The sequence below is a fragment of the Corvus moneduloides genome, chromosome 30, assembly GCF_009650955.1.
Source record: "Corvus moneduloides isolate bCorMon1 chromosome 30, bCorMon1.pri, whole genome shotgun sequence".
In the NCBI taxonomy this organism is placed as follows: Eukaryota; Metazoa; Chordata; class Aves; order Passeriformes; family Corvidae; genus Corvus; species Corvus moneduloides.
In genome coordinates, this window is record NC_045505.1 from 1,896,033 (window position 1) to 1,922,811 (window position 26,779).

The 26,779-nt window shown below is 59.3% G+C and overlaps 1 protein-coding gene and 1 long non-coding RNA gene across 4 annotated transcripts in view; one reads left to right on the forward strand and one right to left on the reverse strand.

Annotated features, from left to right (window-relative positions):
• Positions 1-26,779, reverse strand: part of ATF7 (activating transcription factor 7) — a 47,847-nt gene that overhangs the window by 5,830 nt on the left and 15,238 nt on the right. For all 3 annotated transcript variants that reach the window (XM_032093854.1, XM_032093856.1, XM_032093855.1), the window contains exons 3-11: positions 11,694-11,790; positions 9,239-9,357; positions 6,497-6,631; positions 5,642-5,799; positions 4,799-4,898; positions 3,224-3,337; positions 2,105-2,251; positions 1,120-1,317; positions 76-184 (exon numbers count right to left, since the gene is read on the reverse strand). In XM_032093854.1, the coding sequence (XP_031949745.1) occupies positions 76-184; positions 1,120-1,317; positions 2,105-2,251; positions 3,224-3,337; positions 4,799-4,898; positions 5,642-5,799; positions 6,497-6,631; positions 9,239-9,357; positions 11,694-11,790 (1,177 nt within the window). The remainder of the gene's footprint in view (positions 1-75; positions 185-1,119; positions 1,318-2,104; positions 2,252-3,223; positions 3,338-4,798; positions 4,899-5,641; positions 5,800-6,496; positions 6,632-9,238; positions 9,358-11,693; positions 11,791-26,779) is intronic.
• LOC116436627 lies at positions 5,014-11,557 on the forward strand. Its single transcript, XR_004237044.1, has 2 exons — positions 5,014-5,418; positions 9,064-11,557. It is a non-coding gene; the product is annotated as an uncharacterized LOC116436627 (long non-coding RNA).

Below are 26,779 nucleotides of genomic sequence, written 5' to 3' on the forward strand. Positions count from 1 at the left end.
TGAGGGGACAATTCCCTCCCTCCCTCCCTCCCAGAGCAGCCCCAGGCTCCAGGCAGCAGCAGAGCCCTCACTCACCCAGGTAGCCCTGAGTCTTCTTCTGCAGGGCCGTGACCGGACAGTCCTTGTGGGCCAGCAGCAGCTGCTTCAGCTGGGCCACCTCGTTCCTCAGCAGCGTCACCTCATTCTGACGGGACAAACACACGAGCCCGTCACCCACAGCAGCCCCACGCTCACACTTCCAGCAAGCTCCCACTCTGGTGTCCAACCCAAGGAGCCCCTGGCCCAGGAATATCCAGCCAAGTTCCTGGGTTTGGGGGATTTAGGGAAGTGGCAGCAGCGCCTGGCTGTGGTCACTGAGCTTTTCCTGAGCCGTCCTGCCAGTGCCACCTGCCCCAGGGACACCTGGAGTGCTGCTGGCTCTGGTGGGACACAGGGAGTGTCCAGCCAGCCCAGCCCAGCCCAGGCTGTGGGGACATCACAGCTCTTCCACGCTCTGTGAGCTCCCATGAGCCAGGATTGCTTCCCAAGAAACTGATCGGATTTTCTCTCTGAAATGTGTGGGGAAGCAGCTGAAAGCCAGAGAGCTGCATCCCAGAACTGCCCAAGGAAGCAGTTTCTGTAACTGCCCTGGGAAGGGAATGAAAACACCACGGTCAGAGCTGCAGCAGAGCTCCAGGGACTGAGTCACCGCCTGGGCTAGTGCCGGGAGCAGTAATGGGAGAACTGGGAGTGAAATCTGGATTTCCAGGTGTGCTGCACCTCTCGGGACGCCTGGAGAGCCAGGGAAACCCAGTTCTCCAGGGAAAAACCAGTGTGGCCACGAGCTGCAGCTGCAGGGCCTCTCTGCTCCCCCAGCCAGGCCCAGCGCGAAGGGAGGAGAGCAGGGAGAAGAAATCCCACTCTGGAAAAACTCCCGAGGTTCACGGCCTCTCCAGGGGCGGCACGGAGACAAATGGAAACTTCTGGAGCCCTCGGGATGGGAAGGCAGCACCGAGCCCCGGGCAGGGAGCAGCAGGCGCTGCGGGGAGCGGCTGATCCCGGCACAGCCGTGCTGCCAGCGCCGGGCCAAGGGCCAAGGGCCGTGCCAAGGGCTGCACTCAGCCCCAGTTACATACTCACGCTCAGCTGGATGTTCTGGCTCGTGAGCTCCTCGGCTTTCTTCTCCAGGGAGGACACCCAGAGCTTGCGTTTCTGGCGGCAGCGCGAGGCGGCCGCACGGTTCCGCTCCAGGAATCGCTGCCGCCGCTCGTCCGGGTCCTCGTCCACCGCCCGCTTGCGGCGCCCGCCCGTGCTGGGCGTGGGCTGGGCAGGGGACACCTGGGGAGGGGACAGGGGGGACAGGCTCAGCAGCAGCTCTGGGGACAGGCAGGACACAGCGGTGGCACTGCAGAGCAGAGCAGAGCTTGGTGCCACCACGAGGCACCGTCACCTCTCGGGGCAGGAGCTCCCGCAGCAAACCCCGGATTTTAAGCAGGCAATTTACTTTAAAAATTAATTTTCCCCTCAAAACCTTCAACCAAACACGCTCTTGGAGGTAACAGGGACCACAAGGTTTTGTAGGGCCGCACACCTCCCAGTTTTATTCGGGAGAACAAAGGAAAAGCAGCAAGGGCTGAGAGCGAGGCAGCCCCGGCCCCACAAACTGCGGGGGCGGTCGCAGCCCCGGCCCTGCGGCAGCCCCACGGCAGCTCTGGCTGTGGGGCAGCATATGGAGATTAAACTCCTGGAAGCCCATCCGAGTGCCGGAGCAGGTGGCCGTCCTGATGGAGGGCTGGCGTGTGGCTGGCTGGCACGAGCCAGCCGAGCTGATTGCCTGAGAGGGGAGCGCTTAACCCCCGTAGCTGCGCGGGGAGAGGAGAGGGAAAATGTTCCTTCCAAACTGCAGAGCTCGTCAGGCAGATGAACGCGGGGCTGGAGTTCGTGCCTGGTGGGCTGGGAGTGCCTCAATGCTGGAGCAGCACCAGAAAAACAAGGTTTTAACCCATTCTGCGAAGCAGGAAGGACGCTGGGAGATTTTCCTCCTCTTTGCCAAGCCCTGGAAACCCCCAGCACCCCCAGCACCCCAGCCCAGCGCGGAGGGGCAGCAGCAGCAGCAGCAGCAGACCTGTGGCTGAGCCGGGGAGGGGGCGTCAGGGTGCTGGACGAGGATCTGGCTCTGCTCCGGCCGCGCGGTCACCATGGTGCTGGCTGAGCCCACCACGAGGCTGCCGCCGTTCAGCGAGGACGATGCTGTCAGGCTGGCCTTCAGCCTCTGCCAGGGGAGCAAAAGGCCCATCAGGGGAGCTGCCAGGACTCTCAGCAGCTCCTGTCACCCTGGAGCCACCCTGCTGGCAGTGGGCTCTGCGGGGACCGCAGCTGACTCGAGTCCAGCCAAAGCCGTCCCCAGCTGGGCCGCCGAAGGGACAGCAGTGTCCAGCCCAGCGGGCCGCTGTCACAGCCCGGAACTGCTGCTGGCACTGGCCACTCCCTGCCCAGCTGGCAGCTGCAGGGACCGAGCAGGCTGCAGAGCCCAAGTGTCCCCGAGCACCCGCAGAGGGATCCTGGGGTGGAGAGGGAGCCACGGGTGCTTGGTGAATCCCTTCCCTCAGCAGGCAGACCCAGAATAGATGTTCGGGCCTTACTTGACAATTTCTCTCCCCATTTTGAGGCTCTGATCTGCCCAGGAATCCTGCAGACCCCATACCAGGGCATGAGGGGAGTGCGGACAACACTGCCGGGGAAGGTGGGGGGGCAAACACCAAAAAAACGGGGAGTTCATGGAATCAGAGCCTTGCTGAGGCTGGAAAAGCCCTCTGAGAGCATCGAGTCCATCCATCCCCCAGCACCACTGTGGCCACCACTGAGCCGTGTCCCCGAGTGCCACATCCATCAGGGGCTGCTTCGCCCTCTGCCTGAACCGTGAGGAGCCACGAGGCAAAAAATCCTTCTGCAAAGTCCCAGTTAAAGGATTCGACAGGAGAGCCAGGCCCAGGATCTCTGAATTACAGCCCAGCCTCTCCTCCCCGGGCTCTGCCTGCCCCAGTCCCAGCTCCATCCCAGGGAATCGGAGCCCCACACTGGGCTGGGCACAGAGCTCGGGTGCTCTGACGTTCCTGGTGGCATCTCCAGCTTGGAGGATTCTGCAGGAGCCCTGGCACCTTGGGAAGGGGGAAAAGCCTCCAGCCGGGAGGTGCTGAAGGCTGAGGGACAACCCCGAGGCCATGACCCCCTCCCTGCCACTCACCATTTTGGCTTCGGAGTGCACCGGGAGCCCTGAGGGCGAGATGGACCCGCTGCTGTTGATGGGAGGCCCGGGAATGCCGGGAATGTTCGGCACCATGGACATCGGCCGGGCCAGCTGCGAGGGGAGGAGGGACAGGAGGGTTGGGAAGCGGAGCAGCTCTGCAGGAACTCCCTGACAGAGCAGCTCTGTAAATCCTGACAAATGTTTCAACTCCGGCCATCCGTTATTTCTGCTGTCGCCCACGGCCGGTGGCCACGGTGGTGGCCACGGCAGCTGTGCTGGAATCGCCCAGCACGGAGCACAGGGAAGGGGCAGCCCCTTCCCTTCCCTTCCCTTCCCTTCCCTTCCCTTCCCTTCCCTTCCCTTCCCTTCCCTTCCCTTCCCTTCCCTTCCCTTCCCTTCCCTTCCCTTCCCTTCCCTTCCCTTCCCTTCCCTTCCCTTCCCTTCCCCTCTTCCCCACCAGTCCAAGCCATGGATGAGAGGAAAGGCACCAAATCCCCTCTGGTTCTATGGCAAAGCTGCCACTGTGTCCCCTCTTGAGCCTTCTCCCTCAGAAAAGGGAGGGAAAACTATAATTTGGAGAATTTGGACGTTTTTAACCCCCCTCGGGTGGCAAAACCCTACAAACTGGGAGGGAAGGGGTGCAAAGTTCCTGCGCCCATGGGCTGTGCTTTGAGCCAGCACTCCTGTGCCTGAGGCAAAGGCTTTTGGCCACTGCTCCCTCAAAACCCCAAGGACAGGACAGGACAGGACAGGACGGATTCCCAGGAGCTGCAGAGCTGGGAGCTAACACCCAGCACCCAGCACCCAGCACCCAGCAGCGGCTCTGCCCACGGAAACCTCAGTGTGTGGCGTGCGGGGGGCCGGCCCGGGGCTGGGCTCTGACATCCCCTGGCCGGGGTGGCCGGCCCGGGGCTGGGCTCTGACATCCCCTGGCCGGGGTGGCCGGCCCGGGGCTGGGCTCTGACATGCCCTGGCCGGGGTGGCCGGCCCGGGGCTGGGCTCTGACATGCCCTGGCCGGGGTGGCCGGCCCGGGGCTGGGCTCTGACATGCCCTGGCCGGGGTGGCCGGCCCGGGGCTGGGCTCTGACATCCCCTGGCCGGGGTGGCCGGCCCGGGGCTGGGCTCTGACATCCCCTGGCCGGGGTGGCCGGCCCGGGGCTGGGCTCTGACATGCCCTGGCCGGGGTGGCCGGCCTGGCCGGCACAGCCGGACATGTTCCCTGCAAGCTCCGCTGCTTTCAGAGCAGCCTGTTCCAAATGGAAGCAGCTAATCGGGGATCCTGCAGCTCCAGCCCCGGACCGGCGGCGCCAGCCATCTGTCCGGGCACGGGGCTGGATTTTTCCAAACTTATTGCCCTCTGGTGTGATCCGCACGTTATTGCTGCCCTGCCAGAGCTGCCCCTCCTCTCCCTCCTCCTCCTCCTCCTCTTCCTCCTCCTGCAGCCTTATCTCGCTCGGAGGGGGAGAGATTGGAGTGTTCACGGAATGGCAGTGCCTGTGTGTGCCTGGCGGGGGCACGGCCCGTTCCTGCTCCGTGCAGGGACGCGCTGGGAGCTCTGGAAGCTTCTCTCACCGAAATGACAGAAGGCATCTGCACGGGGGGGCCGGGGAGCACGGGCATGGTCTGGCCGTTGGCGAGCTGCACGACGAGCGGGAGGGAGCCGGTGGGAGACCTGCAGCAACAAACAATGCCTGGGTTATCTTCCAGGTTTACGGAGGCCCAGCAGCCCCAGGAACGGAATCCAGTTGGTGGATTTGGGTTTGTTTCCCCATTTCTGAGCAGGGTACGAAGGGGGGGGGCCAGAGGGGAGAGGGAAGAGGAGCAGCCTGACAGCAAACACAGGCAGGGCTCAACAGGCACCTCCTGAGGGCTCAGGGTGATGTGATCCCTGATCCTGCATCCTCAGGCCCCTTCCCTTCTGTTCAGGGTCCTGGCAGCTCAGAACCGCAGCCTCCGGAGCCCCATGGGCCACCAGGAGCAGGTCCTGAGCCGTGCCAGGGCAAACAGCCCCCGAGGCAAGGCCAGCGGCTCAGAGGTGACACTTCAGGGGCACCACGCAGCTGCCCCAGACAATCCCGGAGCCATTCCAGCTCCAGACAATTCCCTGCCGCCGCCGCCGCTCGCCGGGCTCTGCCAGGCGCCGCCAGCCAGCGCCGTGCCGAGCTCAGGGAGCGCTTTCATCTCTCCCCACGGTGAGTTTTGCTTCGTTTCACTGAGTTCTGCCTCGTTTCCTTACTCCAGGACAATTAGTTCCTGCCTCCTGCACTCCCACCCCACGGTGCTGCTGCAGACGGAGCGTGAGGAGCCGTGAGGAGCCCCTGCTGCAGCCGCGGCGGCTCCTCCGCTTCTGGCGCTCAGGGAATTTGTTCAGGGATCAAATTCCTGCCCCAGGGAATGCTCCCTGCCCGTACTCACCCCAGCTGTCGGTTGGAGGGGGGGGCCTGGGTGATGACGGAGGTGGGGGACGGCAGCGTGGGGTGCAGGGGGTCGTAGCCCAGGTGCAGCGGCAGCGAGCCGGGCCGCACGATGGTGGGGGTGGGCGTGGAAAGGATCACGGGCTTGGAGGGGCCCTCCTGCGGGGCAGAACACAAAACGGGGCTGTTAATTACCAGCTCATCATCATCGCCATGACTCTTCCTCCTGGAGCCTGAAAAAATTCCGGCATCTCTGTCACGGAAGCTGAGGGGAGCACGTCACCCAAGCGACACGGTTTTGGAGGGGTGAAGCTCCAGCCCCTCAGCTCAGGATGAAGCTCCAGCCCCTCTGCCCTTCCCTGACTCCCCCGATGTCGGTGCAGGGAGCAGGGCACAGGAGTTCCCACTCTGGATAATTCCCCTCTCTGAATTTAGGGCTGGGATGTCACTCAGGTGTTGGAATTGTCACCCGGACTCAGCTGCTGTGAATGCCCGGTCCCCAGGGACACGGGGAGCTGGGCTGGGAGATGTTCTGGTGTGGGACAGCATTCCCAGGAGGAAGAGCAAGGCTTTGTGCACCAGTCAAACCCTCCAGGAGATTTTAGGTGGATTTTGGCCAACCAGCTTTGGTCTTTCTTTCTCAAACCAGGGGAAAATCAGGCCTCAAAGAGCCCAGCTCAGGCCTCAAAGAGCTCAGCTCAGGCCCCAAAAAAGCCCAATTCAGGCCTCAAAAAAAGCCCAACTCAGACCCCTAAAAAGCCCAGCTCAGGCCTCACAAAGCCCAGCTCAGGCGCTGGCCCCACACTCGGCCCCACACGGCAAAGGGGCTCCACCACCCCCCTGAGGACAGCCCCACCTTGTCCTTGTGCTGGGGCGAGCGCGGCCGGGACGCGGGGCTGTCCGGCGGGGACGAGTCCACCTCCACCGGCTCCTCCTCCTTGATCTTGATGTCCGGAGTGGAGGGCAGGGACATGTCCAGGGCTCCGGAGCTCTGCGGGAAGCGGGCACGGATGCAAAGGACAATCAGCTCGCGTTGTTCGCAAAATGTTCGGCTGCTGCCCCCGAGGAAGAGGCTCCAGCTCCGAGCTCTTGCCAAATTATTATTATTTATTTGTACTGAAGCAGCATCTGGGAGCCCGAGGCAGACAGTGGGGCTGCTCCAGCCCCGGCAAACAGAGATGGGGGCCCAGGAACAACAGGCAGCCCCAGATGGCAGCAGTTTGTGGGTTCTCAGTAACACACACGACTTCTCCGTGGGTTGTTACTGTGATTTTTTGGTATAAAAAGGGCCCTGCTAAGGAGAACAGGTACCCAAGCCAAATGCCTGCGAGTTACAGGAGGCACTTTCATTCACAGAAGAGCTGTAAAACATTGTATAAATCAGCCTGAATTATTTTATTACCCGATTATCAAAAGCAAACAAAGAGCCATGCAAGTTATTAAATATCTATGAGCGCCCCATTAAAATAAAACCCAACCATATGCCTGGACTTGGCCACTTGCCACCACCCTGGGATCCAGCAGCGCCACGTGCCCCAGTGGAACCAGTTAGCAACCTGCAGGGGACAGGGAAAGGGCAGGGGGACAAGGCCAGGGGACAACTGAACTGAGGGGTCTGTCCTCGTCCCAGGCCGGGGGGGAGGAAGAGCAGGGAGAGAGCAGGGAGAGTGGCAGAGCAAGGATGCTGCAGCAGACCCTGCACATCACCTGGTCCCTCCTCCTGTCCAGGAGGAGAAACTGTCCCTAAATCAGCCCTGACAGCTGCTTGTCCAGCCTGTTCTCCATCCATCCCTGCTCCATCCATCCCTGCTCTATCCATCCATCCATCCATCCATCCATCCATCCATCCATCCATCCATCCCAGTGCTCCTCTTCCCTGCCTGGCCACGGACGCTCTGTCCTGGCATCGCCCCTAAACCTCCTCCTGCTGCTCTGGGAGTCCTCCCAGGGAAGCAAAACTGCAGTAAAAGGGTAAAGGTGGATGGTTTAGAGCAGAGTGAGACCCCAGCCCCTCAGTTTGGGGTCTCTTATGGGGCTGAAGCTCCAGGGCCTCCACTTGGGATGTTTTAGAATGGGGTGAAGTTCCAGCCCCTCAGTTTGGGGTGTTCCAGGGGGGGCTGCAGCCGCAGCCCCTCTGCCCTTCCCCGGTTTCCGCGGGCGCTCCGCTCGCGGTAGGCGCAGCAATAACCATTTACCTGCCCTTTTAAAGCACGGACGCCGCTCCGGCAATTACAAAGGAGCCGGGATTAACATGCAGGAAAGTTTCAAACCGCTTAAAGCGCCTCCGGGGAAGCTCCCGCTGCGCCGGTGTTTTTAATTAACGGCGCTGGTGCGAGACCACCCTTGGAAAAGGGAGGACAAACGCAGAACTGGATGCTGGAAGCTCAGCTCCGGCCAGGGCCGGGCAGTGACCAGCTGATCTCGCCTGCACAGCGGGTTTGAGGAGGGATAATCCTTTCCCTAACTGCCGACACCCCCCGAGCTGCACGCGCAAGGAATATTTAGGAATATTTAGGAATATTTAGGCTGAACCATTCTAAAGCCAATCCCAGGAGCACACCAGGGGCTGCAGCGGCGGCTGCGGCTTAGGAGGGCCCAGGAGCTGGGTGGTCTCCCCGGGGCTGCTCGGCAATTCCACGTCTGAAAACCCCCGGCGGCCGCTCCTTCCTTGCAGCCCCTTCCCCGTTCCCTGCGCCTCCAGAACAAAGGGCAGGAGCGGCGAGCAGCCGCCGCATACCAATGAGAGAGATCAATTTCGGTTTAAAGAGCCTGTTATTGGCGAGGGGGGGCCGCGGGTGGGAAGCCAGGTTTCAGTTTTAATTCTGAATTCCTCCGTTCCCCATCTCGGGAAGATTTACGCGGCTCGGCTCCCGCAGTTTATTTCCGAGCAGCGCCACTGACTGCGAGCGTATGTACGGACATACATCAATTTAGTAAATGTGTGTGCCAGGCTGAGAGCCCAGCACGCATCTGCTGCTGCTCGGAGCCCGGCACGGCACGGGGAGGGGCGCGGGGGTTGGAAATGTCCTTAATTAGCTGCTTTCTGATGAGATCCCGTTGTCCTTCAGCCCCTGGCGCTCGCCGGGCTGCGGGGGCAGCCGGGATCGATGGCGCTGGCGGAGGAGAGAGCTCTTTGTTAGGAAAAGCTGCTCTTTTCCATGAGACTCCTCGCTCCAGACGCGCTGGAAATGCCCAAGGTCCGCTCCTTTCCCTGTGGCTGCCCCTCAAAGGCATCGTCCCTTTGCATCTCGGCCCTCGGGGAGGCTCCAAAGGGGATTTTGCTCCCATCCCGAGCGCTCCCAGTGTCCCGCGGCTCCTTCCCAAGGTGTGAGGTATTTTGGGTATTCTCCTCCCTATTTTTCCCCCTTTTTTCTGAAGTGAAAAGCCAGAGGAATAATAAACTATTAAATCTGCTCTCTGCAGGCCTCGGACCAGTGGGAAAAGCAGCCAAAGTCACCCGAGTTACAAAAATAAAGCCCCACACACGCAGGCAAGCTGTACCCAAGGGCTGTGCCTTTCACGAGAGCAGCCCCCAGTCCCTCCCAGTCCTCCCAGTTTGCTCCCAATGCCGTCACAGCCCCAGGCCTTGGCCTCTTGCCTTTTTTTCATCATCCTCAGCAGCTTTCTTGAACTCGTGCTCGAAGGAACTCGCCAGCTCGTTGAAGAGTCCCACCTCCTCACAGTTCTTCAGGAACCGAGTCGGGGTCGGAGTCTGATCTGGTTTGGGTTGGAACACCAAGAATTGCTCAGGGAGAGCCCAAAAAACCCCGCTTTACCCACCCCAGCCCTTCACTGGGAGCCCTGGGACACATGTGTGTCATCTTGGGGACAGCAAGTGACAGTTTGGAATGGGGAGAGTCACTTCTTGCTGGTTTTGTTTCTCTGGCGTTTTTGGAAATAATCACTGGAGCACGAGGATTTCTGTGAATTCCAGGATGCGGAATTCCCGTCCCTCCCAGCCCGGGGTTCTGCTGGACAAGGACGGAAAACCGGGAGTCTGATCTCCCTGAAATCATAGAAACGGGGAGTGACGAGAGGGGAAAGCAACTGACGGGAGCAGCCCCAGGCCAGGCAGAGCCTTCTCCCTCCCCGTGCCTGCTCCCATCCCAGAATCCCGGGCAGACTCCCTGGGAATGCTCACAGCCCCCGCAGCCATCCCCTCGGGACCGTTCACCACATTAACACGGTGAGTCAGGATATCTCTGACCACCACCCAGCCCATAAAAGCACAAGGAAACCTCCCTGCTCCAGCCAGCCTCGAATTCTGCCTGGAATCCCACCAAAGGATCCATCCCGCACAAAAACACCAGGATTTTCCAGCACAAGGAGCATCCCTGGGATGATTCAGCCTGACCTGCACGAAGCAGCCAGACTCCAAACCCTCCCTCTGCTGCGTTTGCCACTGAAGCAAAATCCCCCTCTGGGCATCCTTCTCTTCCCCCCAGATCCCAATCCATAAAATCCAGGAACTTCATCAACCGAATCTCTCTGCAGGAGGTTGTTTTTCCAGGGGTTTAACAGCTTTCAGGGCTCGTTTGGGATCATTCCCTGCTCAGCAATGCCCTTCCGAGCCACACAGATTTCCACGGCGGCACAAACAAAGCCTGGAACCTCTGTGGTCCTGTCCCTCCCCGAGCCGAACCCCAGGAACTGCAGCAGCTCCTGCCTCGCCCACAAGCGCCCGTTCCCACAAAAATCCCTCTCCCTGCTGCCAGAAGAAGGATTCTTTATGCCGCGGCCAGGTCCTGCTCTGGCCACACGGCCTCGGGAGCGGGGAGGGACAAGAAATCCCAGAGACAAAATGGTGGCTTAAAGCAACCCCAGGATAGATGGAATTTCAGGCAATAACGGGCCCGGATCTCAGTGCTCAAAGCCGGTAGGGGTTTATAGCCCTCACACCCCCTCCCTGTGCCAGACACGCTGGGCCCGCACTGGCTTGGGGGGGTTTAGCTGGTCCTGAACTGGCCATGGTTAAATTGGCTTTGTTTGGGGTTTTTTGTGTTTCACCCCAGAGCAGCCCCTTGAGAACCAGCCCTGGGGAGCTGGGAGAGGGGCCGGAGCCTGTTCCTTGTGTTCCTGACGTGCTCCATCCCCTCATGCCTCACCAGGGAGAGGAATTCTGGCTCTGGGAGCTGTGGGGCTCACGGGGGATTTTGGTCCCATTTCTGTCCCACACCCCCACGTGCCCCCGAACGGATCCAGCAGCACCGACCCTCCTGCTGTGCTCCCTGTCTGCAAAGGGCTGCACCCAAACAAAAGTGATCCTCAGGAATCTGAGTTTCTGTCAGCTCCTGCTCCAGCTCCTCACCATCACTCCCACGGAATGATCCCACTGGGAATGATCCCACTGGGAATGAATTCTCCCTCTGCGAGAGCCCTTCCCTGGGAGCAGCTTCCTACCCACAGCCACAGCTCACTCCAAACCCTCCAGAAACCAGCTGCATTCCCGTTCCCTGCTTCAACGCCGCCTTTGGGCTGGACACAAACTGGGAAAAAGGCGCCAGGCTCCTGCAGCAGCTTTGTTTTCCCTTAAAAACCCTTCAGGAAGCGTTTCCCCTCTCCTTGCTCTCAGCAACAGCCTCCTCACCCAGCAGCGACACAAAAGGGACAGGAGGGACTCTGGAACCTGCCGGACAAAAATCTGTGGGGTTTGGGCTTCCCCCCCCAGCTTTACAAAGGCAGAGCTCGGTGGGGCTTTAATTTATGAACTGCAGCTTCCTAAAAGCTCAGGAAAATTGACACCTGGGCTGAGTGGGGAAGCTGCTTTGTCAGGTTTGGTTCATCGTCCTCAAAGCAGAAACGTGAAAGCCCTTCTGGCCATAAATCCTCCAGCCTTTAATAAAAAAGGGCGAGAGCTTAAAAAAAAAAAAAAAAAGAAATTTAAAAAACCCCCAAACCCCACAAAACCTGATACTACCATAAAAACAGAAAAAACTTGGAAGCCTCTGGCTTTCCTTCGCCCTGATTAAATGCAGATCACAGGAGGTTTTATGGGTTTTGCAGTGCATCTGGTCCCTGGCATCAATCTTGCCGGGCGCTGGCCGGGCACATACCTGCGATGATGACGGAGTCGGTGCGAGCGGGGCCGAATTTCAATGTCATCTCATGCTTGTGTTTATGAACCGCCAGGTGGTCCTCGTTTGTGAACCTCTGAAATGAAACAATTTAGAAAATGGGGAATAAATGCATTTTGTGTTTTACGGGGCCCGTCCTGCGCTGGGCGTGGGGGGAGACGCGGCTGGAGCGCGACCGCCGCGAGGGCTCCGCGGGGCCGGAGGGGGTGGGCGGCTGCGAAAGGGCGGTGGGAGCACAGGGTGCCAAGGGAAAGGCCTTCAGTGGGGGTTCTGGAGGGTGGGGGGCGAGGATTTCTACTGATCCGGGTTTTTTAGCGATGGAGCGAGGCGGCGGCAGCGATGGAAGTGCGGATCCGCGCCATTCGGAATTCTAAATTCCGAAATTCCCACTTTGTTGCTGGCTGAGGAGCCGGGGAATTTGGTGCAATTGGGGCAACTTTTCCCGTGTGGGGTGAGGCAGAGCCAGCCCCCGCCTGGCAACACTACTCCGGAATTTTTACAGAGTGAGGACGGAGCCGACCCCGCGTGGGAGAGGGAGCATCTCCCCCACCCCAGAATTCCACCTGCGGGGAGATGCGCAGGGTAAACCCCAGCCTTTAGGGAGGGTTTGGGGAGGGTAAAAATCCCCCTTGAGAGCTTTGGGGCTGGCTTTGGGGACGGGAGAGGCAGACAAAGGGAGGGAGGGAGGGAGGGAGGGCTGAGGAGAGGGGGAGCGAGGCAGGGACGGGGTTAAAGCACAGCCCCATAAAGCCCGAGGATGGATTGCGTCTCTCCTAATAGACTGCGACAAACGGCGGCCGGGGCACGGCACCGCAGCATTTTTATGCACCCAGCAGCACCGGGCTGCTTCTAGAAAAGCGCTGCAGCAGCGGCAGCGGCAGCAGCAGCAGCGCATTCCTGCCCTTTTCCCCTTCCTCCCCTCCCTCTCCCGAGCATCCCAACCCAAACCCACCCAGAGCCACCTGTTCCTGTGGGGCTGCTCGAGCGTGACACCCCACTTCGGGCCTTTTCCCGGCTTTATTTATGGCTCTGTTGTTTTAGCAAATAAATCTGCGTTTTCCGAGCTGAGCGGAGGTAGGGGACGATGCCTCGGTGGCAGGGGACGATGCCTCGGTGGCAGGGGACGATGCCTAGGTGGCAGGGGACGATGCCTCGGAGGCAGGGGACACCAAGCCATGGGGCCCCTCCACACCCAGCCCCTCCTCCCCTCGGCTCAAGGACGAGGGGGGCACACAAAGTGACCTTCAAAGCACCGCTCACAAGGTGCTTTGGCCGCCGCTCATAATTTGGGTTCGAATTTAAAGAAATCAGAGCTGGTGGGAGAAAAGCCAAGAGGTTTTTGCCTGTGGAACTCCAGGCACAGACTGAGCTCCGTCTTTCCCAGCTCCGCTCCGTAACTAAACCTTAAATAAACCTGAAATAAAATTTCTTGACGGTTCAGCCAAAATCTGCCTGATCTGGGCTTTTTTCCTCCCCGCAGCTTCCGATCCCTCCGCTCTGCTCCAGCCTCGCCATAAACTCTTTTTTTCCAAGGAGCTTTTACAAATCCGGTGACCCCCGAAAGGCTCCCGAACAAAGGGAAAGCGAGCGAGGGAGAATGGGCAGCACCGGTTCCGCATCGCCCTGGAAAGCACCGGTGGAGGGCCCTGGAAGGGAAGGGACACCCACATTTTTCCATGGTTTTGTCCCAAAATCCCTGTTTTTTATAGGATTCGGCTGCCCGCGGTGGGACATCAGTGGGATGGGGTGAACCGAGGGAAATAAACCGGGTTTTGTGCGGAGCGGCGGGGTTGGGATGAATATTTAGCAGGCGGGCGGCGTCGGAAATCCTGAACACCAGAGACAAGGGGGGGAAAAAAATGAACAAGATGATAATTCCCAATTCTCCCGCTCCGTTTTGTGCTAAAGAAACGGCATTTTTAGGTCAGGCAGGGAAGAGTGAGAGGTGCAGAGCGGGGTCGTGTCTCTCCCAGCAGCCCCAGCCCAGCCTCACCAACGCCGGGTTTATTTTAATCTTTCATTTTCCTTCATTGCCGGATTTTTTTTTTCCCTAATTTTTTTTTTTTTCCCTGGCACTTTCGGTGCATCGGGCGCGCGTTACAGCTCTATTTAACATCTTTATGTGGGCTCACAGCTCGGGAGCTCTCTCCTTCCCTGCGCAGAAATGCTCACAGACACAATATATCTTTCTCCACACATTTCCAAACGCCGAAACCCAGAGGCTGAGTCTGGCACTTGGGTTCTAAATCATGTCATTTTACACGGAGAGGGGAAGCAGAGGGGGGAGACGAGGGGGGGAAGAGTAGGGAAAAAAAATGGAATGAGTTAAAGCCACAGCACTGGCTTTAATATTTAATCTCCTTCCATCAGCAGCTGACATCCAGCAGGGTTATTTCAGCTGCTATTTTGCGGGTGTCGGAATTAAAAAGAAGATGTTGGCTGTAAAGTCTTTGGGGCGAGGGACAGGAGCAGGGTGAATGCGCTGCCAGCCGGCCCTCGGGGTTTTCCACCCGGGAAAAAGGCTGGAACTGCCTCCTGCAGCCCTAAATTTGGCATTTTCCCTCCCCAGCGCGAGGGCCCTGCGGAGCCGGAGCCGCCGCGGCCGTCGGGGTTCGGGGTTCGGGCTGGATGCACCCGAGGGTGCCGCGGCTCCTTGGAGCCAAGGGCCCCTCAGCGCTCGGCACCCGCCGGGCTGTGACAGCTCCGCGGATAAATGTGCTCGGCTCAAAGTCCTCATTTAATGGCACACAGCGCTTCCAGCTGGACCCACCGGCGCAGCGGGGCTGAGGCCCGGACCCCCAGGCGGACAGGAGGGGATTTTTCCAGCAGTTTAACAAGCACAATGTGGGGAACAAGGGGTTGATTGCTCGGGGGTCGTCCTGATTTTTGGAGAATCTGTGTTTGGTGCAGAGGGGGGGTCAGGTGGTGCCGGATGGGGGATCCTGGAGCAGGAGCTCTCCCGGCAGCTCCAGCTGGTTTTTAACCTTGCCGATGCTGCTCGGAGCCCATCACCGAGCCCCTCCCCTGGCCAGAGCTCCCTGTGAAACAGCCTGGGTGTAGCTGCAGCAGCGCAAACGTGCCCCGTCCCCTGCCGGACAGCCTGGAGGGCTGGAAGGGCGAGGAGCCAACGCTGCCTCCCCCACGCTCATCACGGGGCGGAATTAACGAGCTGTCAGCACCGGGGAGCCTGAGCTGCTCCGGCTTAACTCCAGCACTGGAGGCACCGTGCCCACCGGGCTGGAGTCACCGTGCCCACCGGGACACTCCTGACACGGTGGGGACACAAAAGGGACCAGCGGCAGCCAGCACTGGGGTCACCGTGCCCACGGGGACACAAAGAGCAGCAGCAGCCCGCACTGCGGAGCGGGAGGGAAATGATGCAGTGCATACACGAGCTGAGCTCAAAGGCACCGGCTTTAAATGCAGCCACCCTCTGGGTCCGGGTTTCGCTTCCAAAATCCATCCTTGTGCTCCCCACAGCCTGGGCTGAGAGTCTGGGGATGTCCTGGGATCTGCCTGGCTCTGCTGGCCCAGCCGGGGTGAGGGGCAGGGCGCCCACGGGGCCGGGAGGGGGGCAAGGCCATGGCCCTGGGGGGGTTGGACCTCCTGGCCCCATCCCGGCCCGTCCTCCCTGCTCCCGGCCCGCTGCCCACGGCCCATCCCTCGGATGCCATGGATTTCCAGGCTGCAGAGACATTCCCTGCCCCTTTCCAGGGGTAGCTCAGGCGGGGCCGGGGTGCCCCGGGGACCCCAGGGTGGCTGTCCCAGGGTGAGTGATGTGACCCCCGGTGCTGGATCCATCTCCCCCATCTCCCAGCTGAGCAATGCTGGGATAATTCCATCCCTGGCTGCGCGGATTAATTCGCTAATGTGCCTAAAGTGCCCCGATTCAGGAGTGATTCACGGCTGGAAAGGCCGGGGGGAACATCACAATTATCCGAGGCCCATTTCCATGGGAAGGGAGGTGTCGGGATGAGGAGGGAACACGACAAAGACTTGGTGGTTTGGGAGAATTCAACAGCGCACGGACAGATTGTCTCGTTTCCACCAGCACGGGAGACAAGAGGCGCAGATTTGGGAGCCGTCTCCCCCCGGAGGGTCCCCGGTGGTGCCCAGCAGCTTCCAGAGGAGCTCGGAGCCTGCTTGGGAAGCTCGTGGTTGTTTTCCACGCAGCAGCCGAGGTCACCGAGCGCTTCTGGAAGGTGCCGGCAGCAGCTGGAGCAGGGACGGGAAGCGGCTCCCGATCCCCAGTCCTGATGGAGGATGAAGGACGAGGGGGGAAGGTTTAGAAGGATCAGCTCAGGAAGGAAAACCAGACCGGGAATTGCGCTTGGAGAGCTCGGGCTCCACAGCGGGGTCGTTTTTCACAATCCAGGGAAAAGCTGCAGGAGAGGAAAAGCTGGGAGCGGTGACCCCCCACACTCCCGGCAGCTCTGCTGGGTCCTGCTCCACACCGGGATGCACAACCCCGAGCATCCCGTGCCTTTCCCGAGCCACGGACCGCAGGAAAAGCCAATTCCCTCTGGCTCCGTGAAACCTGGAAGGCTCCAGGCAGCTGCAGGGAGGGAGCCCTCGGTGCATTTTGTGCCATTTCCCCCCCTGCAGCTGCCCCCAGCTAAAACTGCAGCGAGATTTAAACCCTGAAATGTTATTTTTGGCTCTGGCGACTCCAGGGACCCTGTGGCTCTGCCTTTCCCTTTAAAACCCTGCTCCCTGCTGCCCCGTGATTGATTCCCGGTCCTTCCTTGTGTTAAAAAAAAAAGGGAGGAATAAGAATAATAATCAGAAACTCTGGGCAGCCCTGGGTGAGGAATCCCCGGCCCAGCAGCCCCACAGAACATTGTGCAAAGCACCAAAACTGGGATTTCCGCCCTTTTTTTCTTGTTTGCTCAGAATTTTTTTCCTTTTTGGTAGGATACTTCCCAAACTTCCCTGCAATTTACACAAAGAGTTAAGCGGGTTCTGGTTCCCATCCCATCCCACCAATCCTCCTTGGCCAGAAGGGCAGAGCATTTAACTGGGAGTAGGTAAATAATTTCATTTACATTTCTATGGCTTCGCTTATCCCAAAGGGCTTCTGAGGCACGCGCCCCTCCTGGAATGCAGGTGTTTGGGCAGGGGGGGAAGGAACCATCTGGCTGAGTACGTGAGGAGCCAAGGACGTCCGGGGCAGAATCCTCCAGAAACTCCGGATTCCACGTCCCTTTTTTTATTTTCCCCTTGGATTTCAGTCAGATCTCCCAGGTGGGAGCAGACACGAACACCACGGAGCAGAGCCGGGACAGAAATGCCAGGAACGGGGTTATCCCGGTGGGGTTTGACCCGGGTTGTTGGGCACCATTCACCACCAAAGCCAAGGAGCCTCCCGAGGTCTGGGCTTCGGGAGAGGGGCGCAGGGAGGGAAGGAGCAGATGGGGGAGTTGGGCTACGGAACACCTGGGACGGGAACGGCGTCGCGCTTTGTCCTGGGCACACAGCCCAGGAGCCCCGGGAGGGCTGCGGGAATTGCAGCCCCAATTGCCTCCGGGCTGGAATCACAGGGATACAAACCCGAACTGGTTCCCAAATCTCCACTGCGTGAGAGCAGGGAGGGTTTCCTGCGGCACCGACCCCGCTCGGGGGGGACGGAGCCCATCCCACGGAGCAGATCCCTAAAAGCCGGCGGGGACAAAGCCCGAGCAGCGCCGGGTCCCGGGAATGCAGCGATCCCCGCTTTCCACACGGTGGAGCATTCTGAAGCGCCGCTTTCCTTTCGACGCGAGCGCGGGTGATTAAAAGCCGTGTATTAATTACCGCTGCCACAGGAATTAAGGGGAGAGGCCCCGCGGTAATTAACGGGGTGAGCGAGGGGGTGGAGCGGCCGCGGGAGCGTCAGCGGCTCCAGAGCCCGAGCCCGGCGCGTCCCTCGGGATCGCCGGCTCTGGATGGGAATCATCACCGCAGCCCCGCTCGAGTCCCCGCAGCGCCGCAGCTTCTCGCTGTGACCTTGGGCAGCCACCGATCCCCGCGGAGCCTCCGTCCTCCCGGGCCGCTGCGAGCGGAGCGACCGCAGCCCAGTAACCAAGGCACGGCAGCTCGGCGCTCTCCTGCGGGCTCCGGGCACAGGGACCGAGGAGAAGGCGCGGGATGAGCGGAATTCCTGCCCTAGGGAAGAGAGCGGCCGGGCCGAGCAGTTCCGCGGCGTTGCAGGAGGAAAATTAGGAATTATCGGGAATTATGCAGCTGCTGGTGGGTTTTCGGGGGACGCTGCTCATGTGGGGAGAGACTCGTGAGCCCCTGGTACAAAAGACCGGGTGAAAAAAGAGAAAAAAATAAAAATAAAATCAAATCCCCCTCTAAGGCTTCAGCTCTTCCTGCTGTCCCCTGCTGCTCATTCAGTGTCACCCTCCTGTCCTGGACACCCGACAGCTCCTGAAGGAATAATCCAGGAGCTTTTCCCAGAGTTTTATCCCCCAGCAAACAAACAAACGGGAGGGATTTAGAGTGCGAGCGAAAGAATGCCAGGAAACTCTTGTCCCTGCACAGCCCAGGAACAAGAATGGAAGTGTAAAAATAATTAAATCCGAACCAGAGTCCATGAATTTGCCGCATCTCCGTGCCCCAGGAGGCTGCGGAGGGATTGGAAAACGCCTCTGGAAAGGGGGCACAGCCGGGAGAGGCTTTGGCAGCGGGTGGGACCCTGGGATGAGCTGCTCCGATTCCCTGCTCCCTGCCAGGCTGGCATCCTGGAATTCAGTGGGAATTCGGGGTGAGGGCAGAGCCCTGCAGCCCACAGGGCACCTGAGCCATGGAAAGGGAAAAGGACAAAAGGGAAACTGAGGCAGGACAGAGCCAAAGGCTGGATTTGGGATGCCCAGGGCAGTGTGACAGGACAAGGGGCTCGGGTGGTGCTGTGGGAGCTGCCGCGCCAGGCAAAGGGACTCCAGCCGCTCCCTCAGCTCCAGTCCAGCCCCTTCCTGGCCATTCCCAACCCCATTCCCCAGGGCTGGTGGAGGGGAGGTTCCATCTGGTGGCTCTCCCCTCGGAAGAGGCCCCCCACCACCCCCCCGCACTCACCATTGTCTCAGAGCTCCCCGAAAAACGGCCCTAAAACAAATCCTAACACAAAACTCGGCTCCAAGGGGATCCGGCTCTGCCCGTGCGCGCTGGAAGCCCCAGCGTGACTCAGCCTTGACCTTGGAACGCCACCACAATCACACGGAGGATGCCACGGCCCCATTCAGCTTTTTAGGGCCCTGGAATGGTGATTTCCTTCAATTCAGCGCAATATTGGGAATGTGCCCACCCATTCACGGAGCACGAGCCGCCGCTGATGGCTTTATCGCCTGGAAAAGGGGTTTTTGTGGATTTATCTCCCGGGGAAGCTCCAGCAGCAGCAGCAGCTGCCTGGGAAGGGCAGCAGGTCAAATGCAAAGAGAATTCAGGTCACTCAGAGCTTTGGGGTTTGTCCCCTTTAATCGGTGGCACGGAGGGAAAAGCTGCAGGGAAGTGCCGACCCACGGATCCCGGGCACGGCTTAAACACAGCCCAGAAATGGGGAGAGGGAATTCCTGAAGAGTGGGAGATCACCGGGGGAGAGGGACAAATAGAGGGGGCAAACTGAGATTTGTGGGTCCTTGGGAACAACAGGGATATTCTGGAAAGGAGCTGCAGAAATCCCAGGGGATTCCCTCCGGGCTGCCCAGGGGAGCTGTGCCTGTCCCATCCCTGGAAGTGTCCCAGGCCAACCTGGGGTGGTGGAAAGTGTCCCTGTCCCTGAACAAGTCCTGTCCTCACACCCCTCCTCACCCAGCCCTATTTATGGAGCTCCCAGACCTTTTCCCAGAGCTCCATTTCCCACCCTGCAGCAGTTCCCTTCATTTTCCTCATTTCCAAAGCACCAAAAATTTTCCGGCAGTGCCATCCTCAATCCGTGTATGAAAACTCATTTTCGTGCCTCCCCCTGGAGATTTTGGCCAACCTGCAGTTCCCTTCCCTCCTTCCCTGCCCCTGCTTCCCACATCCAGCCGCATTCCCGACTCCTGCCTGCACCGAGCCATCAGCACTGCGGTAATTAAAGCTTTTAAAAAAGGAGAGGAGCAGCAGCAGCAGAAAAAAATCGGTGTTTGCCTCTTTTTGCCTCTCGGAAGAGCCACCTGTTTTATCGGAACGGGGATTTATGGGCACATTAACGCGGAGCTGCTGCTCCCACCCTGATGAGGTTCTCAGTGACCCTCTTCTCCCTGGAGATTTATGACTTCTCCCAGCACACTCCCATGCCCGACTCCATCCTGCAGCTCCTGGATTGCTCTTTCTTCCCCCAAAATCAGTTTGCAGAAGGGACTGAGTTTTCCCAGCCAGTGGGGTCAGGTTTTTGTGGCAGAGGCTGTTTGCCTTTATCCCATTTTTTTCCATGAGGGGACTCACACCGGGAGGATGGAGGTGACCCTGTGATGGATGAGGCTCGGGGAGCAAACACTGACATGATCCCGACAAAATTGCGAACAAAAGCTGGAGCCTCCCAGCTGCACTTTGCTCCCAAATCCCCCCCTGGCTACCCCAAACCCTTCCCCCTGCAGCCCCCGACAAAACCGAGCAGATAAAATCTTCAAGTGCCCGGAAAACCTTTCCCAGCAGCTTCCCCCACATCCCAGGGCGAGGTGAGGATTCAGTGATGTGGAAACACAAAGCCAAGGTCACCAAAATTGCATCCTTAAGGGGTCTGAGCCATTTTTCCCGCCCACGTTTCGGGCTGCAGGTAATAAAATCTCACACGGAGCAAAACGCATTGAAATTCTCCTCCGGAGCTCTGCGAACGTCGCGGTTTGCAGCAAACGCCAGCCGAGCCTCGGACAAGGAGACAAGAGAGGCACAGAGGTTCTAACACCAAACCACGGGCAGGAATCGCCTCCCCCGGCCACGGAGCCACGGGCCAGGGCGCATTCCCGTGGGGAATGAGCAGGCTGGCTCAGGAGCAAGGTTAGAAGGGAACTGCAGCAGTGCTGCGGGGCAGGGAGAGCTCACAGCCGAGTCCTGGGCACTGCAGGGAGCTGGGAAGGGCTCATTCCCAAATCCCTGGCACTCCAGGACACCGGGAAGGGCCCACACCGAGTCCCGGGCGCTCCGTGGCACCGGGAACCCCTCCCGCGGTGACTCTGCGGCAGCAGCAGCAGCGGGGACAGGCGGGAGCCTCACAACAAAAGGGAAGGCAAGGGAAGGGCAGAGCCGTCGCGGGATCGGCGGCTCCTTCCATTCAAGCCTGGCCTGCATCACTTAGAGCCCTCCTTTGGGTGCTTATTCTCACAAATGAGGGGTTTTGGAGACGGAACCGCTCACCCCCGTCCGGAGCCGATGCTGAGGGGGTTTGAGCAGCCAGGGCTGACGCTCTGAATTCCCGACGATTATTCCGGTGACCACAAACCCTCCTGGCCACCCCGGCCCCCGCCACGCCCCCGCCTCCCGCCTCAAACCGCAGCCACGCACACATTCCCCGTTTATAAATATCCCGGAGGGAAGCGGCCAAAACCCTCTGCCGGTGCCCCAGGGGCGATCCCAGCCCGTCCCCCGCCCGAGGGTTTTGTTCGGCAGCGCTGAGATGCGCCCGCAGCTCGTCCTGCGCTGCCGCAGAGCTCCCCCAGCACAGCCCAGCCCAGCCCAGCCCAGCCCAGCTCAGCCCTGCTCGCACAATTCTTTATTGTCTGCATCTTTATTCCCAGGGGGAATTTTAGGACTTTAATGTTTTTATTGTTTTAATCCGGCATAAAAAAAGAAAAAAAAAAAAAGAAATCACTTGAGCTCGACAGCTGGGCCGAGCGCTCGGAAGCCGCGGTGCTTGAGCAGGTGTTAAACACGCGCTGCTGCTCCGAGATTTAGGGAGGTTTGAGAGGGGCAGGATGAGCCCGAGCCGAGCTCAGCCTCTCCTGCCCCGCGTTTCGCTTTTCTGCCGCTCACCGCGAACGTGCTTCGGCCAAAATTCAACCCGAACCCGCGCGGGGCTGACCCCGCTCGCCGCCTTCGGGACGCGCCGGGGCTGCTCTTTAGGAAAAAGCCCCAAAGGTGCTTTTTTCCCTCTGCTGACCCCTCCATGCCCAGCCCTTTGTGGAGGAGCATCGCCAGCCCGGAGCATCCACCCCGCTGCTCCCGGTGCTTCCATGCCCCCTGTATCGACCCTCAACAGCCCGACCCGAATCCCGACCCTGAGGAAGGTTCTCACACAGAGCAGCGAGAAACTGAGGGGGAAAATGTGAGCCCAGAACGCCCCGAAGTGTAAAAAAATCGCCTTAGTAGGAATCCCACATCTTTCTCTAGAAACACAGGAATTAAAGGTGGTTTTCCACCCTGCTCCCAACATTTCCGGGCTCCGGGTGCTCAGGACACGCTGCGTCCTGTTTGCCCGTGCTCCAGCATTCCCAGTGTTCCCAGTATTCCCGCTGCCAGCGCCGGGAGAGCCGCATGGATCCCGCGGCTGCCGCAGAGGGGCGGAGCGGCCTCCGCCAGCCAACAAAGCATCCTTTGGAGAAAAAGGGAGGATTTCAGCTGCCGGAGCCGTGCCGAGCCCAGGCTGGGCTGGGACCGAGCAGGGAAGCGGCTCAGGATTTAAACCCCCGATTATTTGGGTGTTGAAATAAAACCAGGGCACAGGGCAGGGTCCAAAGGGAAACCTTCGAGTCCTTCTCCATCTCACAGAACCCCTCGACACCACCGGGGAAGGGGATAAAATCCCAGACACATTCCCCCACCTCCAGCTTGGGTTTTTTTAATCCTTAAGTGACAGCTTGGCTGGGTTTTACACAAGAAGTTTACAGAAAATCCTGCAAATTCAGGCACCTTTTGAGGGCTGGATAAATCCTTTTCCTTCCCAGCCTTATCCCTGCTGCGATGCTGATTCTGGGATATCCATGATGCTGATAACGAGGTCCTTGTCAGAGCTGCTGCTCCGAGGAATAAGTGATTTGTTCTCGCAGTAAAATAAAAAGGATTTACAATTGTCTCAGAGCAGCGGGCAGGGAGCGAGCGGGGCTTCAAAACCAAACAGCCTTGACTTCAAAATACCGCGTTTAACATCGGGAAATATTGTACTTGCCAGGAAAACACCCCCAGCTCAGAGGAGGGAGGAAAAGCTCCAACCCTGAGGATTTGGCAGCTTTGGTGGCAGCTTTGGTTGCACTTTAAGACCCCTCCCTCCCTCCCCCAGCAACCTCCCGTCCTCCCCACTCAGAGCCCCATTTCCATGGGTTTTAGGGGGGATAACATGCAGGTTCTGCAGTCCCTGGCAGAAACCAGCCCAGGCCCAGCTCCGAGCCATGCTCAGGCTCCAGCTTTGGTTCAGAGCAGTTTTCTGCTCCCCCCCGAGCCCATGAGCACCAGAAGTGCCCGAGCCTGGCTCAGCTCCTGGCAGCACAATTTGCATTTCTGGGACAGAGCTCCAGGTGAGGGCTGGGCCCAGCTCACTCCGCTCACAGCAGAGACTCCGTGGGTGTTGAAGTCCCTTAAAGCCAAACAAGGAGCCACCCCCTATGAGGGCACATCCGAGCTCCTTCTGCAGGGATTTTTGCAGCCCTGATCATGTTCCCAAAATAAAAGAGAAACCCTCTCTCCTCATTCCCTGCTGCTGCGGAAAGTGGAGACCATCCCATTAACTGGGAACAGCGAGGCTCAGCAGAAAAATACAAACCCGAAATAAATCAGAAATTTAAATCATTCGAAACCTGGCGGGGTCTGAGGAGCTCCAAACCCGGCTCGAGGGGCACAAGGATGAATAGCAAGCCCTGAGTAAAGCCCTGAGTAACAGCCATGAGTGCAGGGTTGGGATGCTCGCCTGGGATGCTCTCCTGCAGCCAGGGCAGGGAATGCTCATCCTGCTGCCCTCGGCAAGTGCCCAGGAGCACCCCACGCACACAGACCCACGCTCACATCCCTGGCTGCTCCTCTGGAGCCCCGTGCTGGCTCCCGGCCCCTCTCCCCAGATTATTTACGGCTGCCGAGTCTGCACGTCCCCCTGGCACAGCAGGAAAGGGCCCGGCCCCTTCCCTCGATCCTGAGCCACCCTGAGGGCAGAGCCAGCCTGAGGGCAGTGACACCCTGAGGCCAGGGCCACCCTGCCCTGCCCGGAGGCCAGCACGGGGTCAGGACGGAGCCGCGCATCCCTCGGGAAGGGAGCAGGGAGAAGCCCAGCGAGGGCTCTGCAGCAGAAAAGCCTTTCCTGCAAGGACACTGCGGCGTGGAGCTTCCCGGCTCATCCCAGCTCATCCCGGCTCGTTCCCGGCTCATCCCGGTTTCCCAAGAGCCCTGAAGGCTGGGGCAGTGCTGGGAACACCAGGGCAGCGATCCCACGGCTCCTCATCGCCGCTGGGTCAGCCCGGGGGGACCAGACCCCTTTTCCTGCAGGGAACGGGCGCTGAAATCCGGGTCTGGTGCCTTCCAGAGCCGCAGGATCCGCGGGAAGCCAGCGGCTCCTCTGGCACCCGGGCTCCTGGTCGGAATTTGGAAAGCTGTCCGGCCCCGTCTCCGCGTGACAGACGAGGGTCTGTGGCCCACACGTGCTCCCACTGCAGAGCAGCGCCGGCGTTCCAAGAACTGCCAAGGAACCCCAGCCAGAGGAATGATAAAGATTTTAACTTACAGGAAATGCTGCTATTAAATAATATTTAAGTCTTAATTATATTTTAAACCAACCATTTTAGAAAAAAAGAAGTTCTATTACGGTGCTTTTGTAGTTAAAGGTCTGTCAACATTTCCATTTTAAACCTTCATTTCTAGGGGGTTTATAATTTGGCCATAAAAATTCATTCTAGGCTGGAACTTGGCAAACAGGGGCTCAGCCTAGGAGCAATATTTTTTATTATCCAATTTGGTTTAAATTGGTTTGGCCGTTTTTAAGTTATAGGAGTGTAAAAAATAAACGTTTACTGGTTTCAGATGCCTTCTCAAGCTTATTATTATTCAAAATTAGCCTTCCCCCTCCCCACCTCCAAAAATACCTTGGGCGAGAGGTGGGAGAGATCATTGGGCTCTGCTGACAGTCCAGGAGTTACGGCTCAAATTAATTCCCTCCTTTTCCTGCCAACAACTGAAGAGTTCCTAGAGCCAGCCCCGCTCCCGCACGGAGCCATTCCGGCCCTGCAAGGCCGGGAGCTTCATGCAGCATCTGCCACTCGGTGCAGGTCCTGCAGCTGCCTGGGCCTTGGGCTGCCATCAATAATTAACTCTGAAACCTGCATTCCTGGGAAATCACGGGAGACCTGGACACGAGATGGTCCTTGGCAGGGTTTTCCATCAGCTCCCAATAAAAAGCTGCAGCTGGGAAGGAGCCGGGGGTGGGCAGCGAGGAATTCCTGAGCACAGAGCTCCAGGTTTTCCCTGGGTTTCAACAACGGAGCGGGAGGTTTATGGATCAGCCTCCAGACCCACCTGGGTGCTGTAGGGACGCGGCTGCGACGTGTCCCCGCATGCCAAGCGCGGCCGAGGGGGAGCTGTGGCCCAGCACAGGAAAAAGGAGGATTTTATCACTGCTCCACCGTTAAATTCCACTGTTTTTGAGTTAACATTGGGCTGGCACAGGGAGGGGCAGCAGCGCGGCTCGGGAGGGACTTGGGGGCTTGTGGGGGGAGGTTTGGCACTGCCTGGGGCACCTCCCAGGGCTGCAGGTGGGATGGGCACTGGGCTTGGGTCCCTGGGGACACGGAGCACCCAGCCCAAGGTGGAGTGGGGTCCGGGTCACCTGGGGGTCCCGGAGCCAAGAGCACCGTGGTGTCCGGGTCACCTGGGGGTCCCGGAGCCAAGAGCACCGTGGTGTCCGGGTCACCTGGGGGTCCCGGAGCCAAGAGCACCGTGGGGTCCGGGTCACCTGGGGGTCCCGGAGCCAAGAGCACCGTGGTGTCCGGGTCACCTGGGGGTCCCGGAGCCAAGAGCACCGTGGTGTCTGGGTCACCTGGGGGTCCCGGAGCCAAGAGCACCGTGGTGTCCTCCCTCATGGGTGCTCTGATCGGCTCCCAGGGCCAGGATCGTCCCTGGCACTGCGGGAACTGGGCCCTTGCTGGCAGTGGGACGAAGCTGGACCAGGTACAGGCACAGCTCAGGAGCCACAGCTGGGAATCCCAAACTGGAAATCCCAGGCTGGAAACCCCGGAGCAGCCAAGGCCATGGGGACACGGTGCTGCCCCACAGCTGGAGTGGTGACGGGGTGAACTCCCCGCTGCTTGGGAAGGGGAAAGGCCATGCTTCCCCCCGCCCCCATGCCCTACACAGGGAATAATCCATATTGGTTTGGATTATACAAGCCCCAAACCCCAGCTCAGCCAATGGCAGGAGCGTTTGGGGCCTCATCCATTACTGGGCAATGGAGATTTAAGGGATAATGGTCGTGGCAGCAGCGTACACACAGCAATAAACTGCTTCTGAGGTTGGTTAAATGCCAAGTGATGCTGAGGCCTGGACGCCATAAACATTATTTCTATTATATGACAAGATAAGAGGATACAATAAACCTGCGAGAAGGGGAAAAAAAAAAAATCATTTTCTGGCCCGGTGCAAAGTTCTGGGCTCGGCGTTTCCTGGATGCTGCTCAAGGCGTCACCTCCGTGCGAGGGTCCGGGGGGATGAACTGGTAAATGAAGGGGCTTTAAACAGCAAACGATTGTCTGAGGAAATGGCCTGGATAACTGGAGCTCTGGAATGAGGGCCGGAGGGATGATTTGTGTGCCCTGTAAAAGGGAAATGCTGCGCAGGGAGGGAGGGGAGGGCCGGGCAAGCGGTGCTCCCTGTTAAATATACCCAATATTCCGGTCCTGCCAGTACTTTGGGCAGCAGGAGCGGCCACGCAGTTTCATCAGGGAGGATATTCCTCCACAAGGGTGCTTTGGAGAGCCTGGAGCATCCCAAAGCCTTCAGGGCTGGTGTCTGCTGGGTCCCCGAGAGGGTTTGAGGCCGTTTTCCAAGGGAGGAGATGGAGCCAGTGGAGAAACTTCCCTGTGGCTCCTGAGGCAACAGCTGGAGCCCCCTCTGGCTCCAGAGCTGTGCTCTGGGTGTCCTAATGAGCCAGCTGAAGGTTTAATTCCCTAATTAACGAGGTGGGGCTGTCCCAGTGC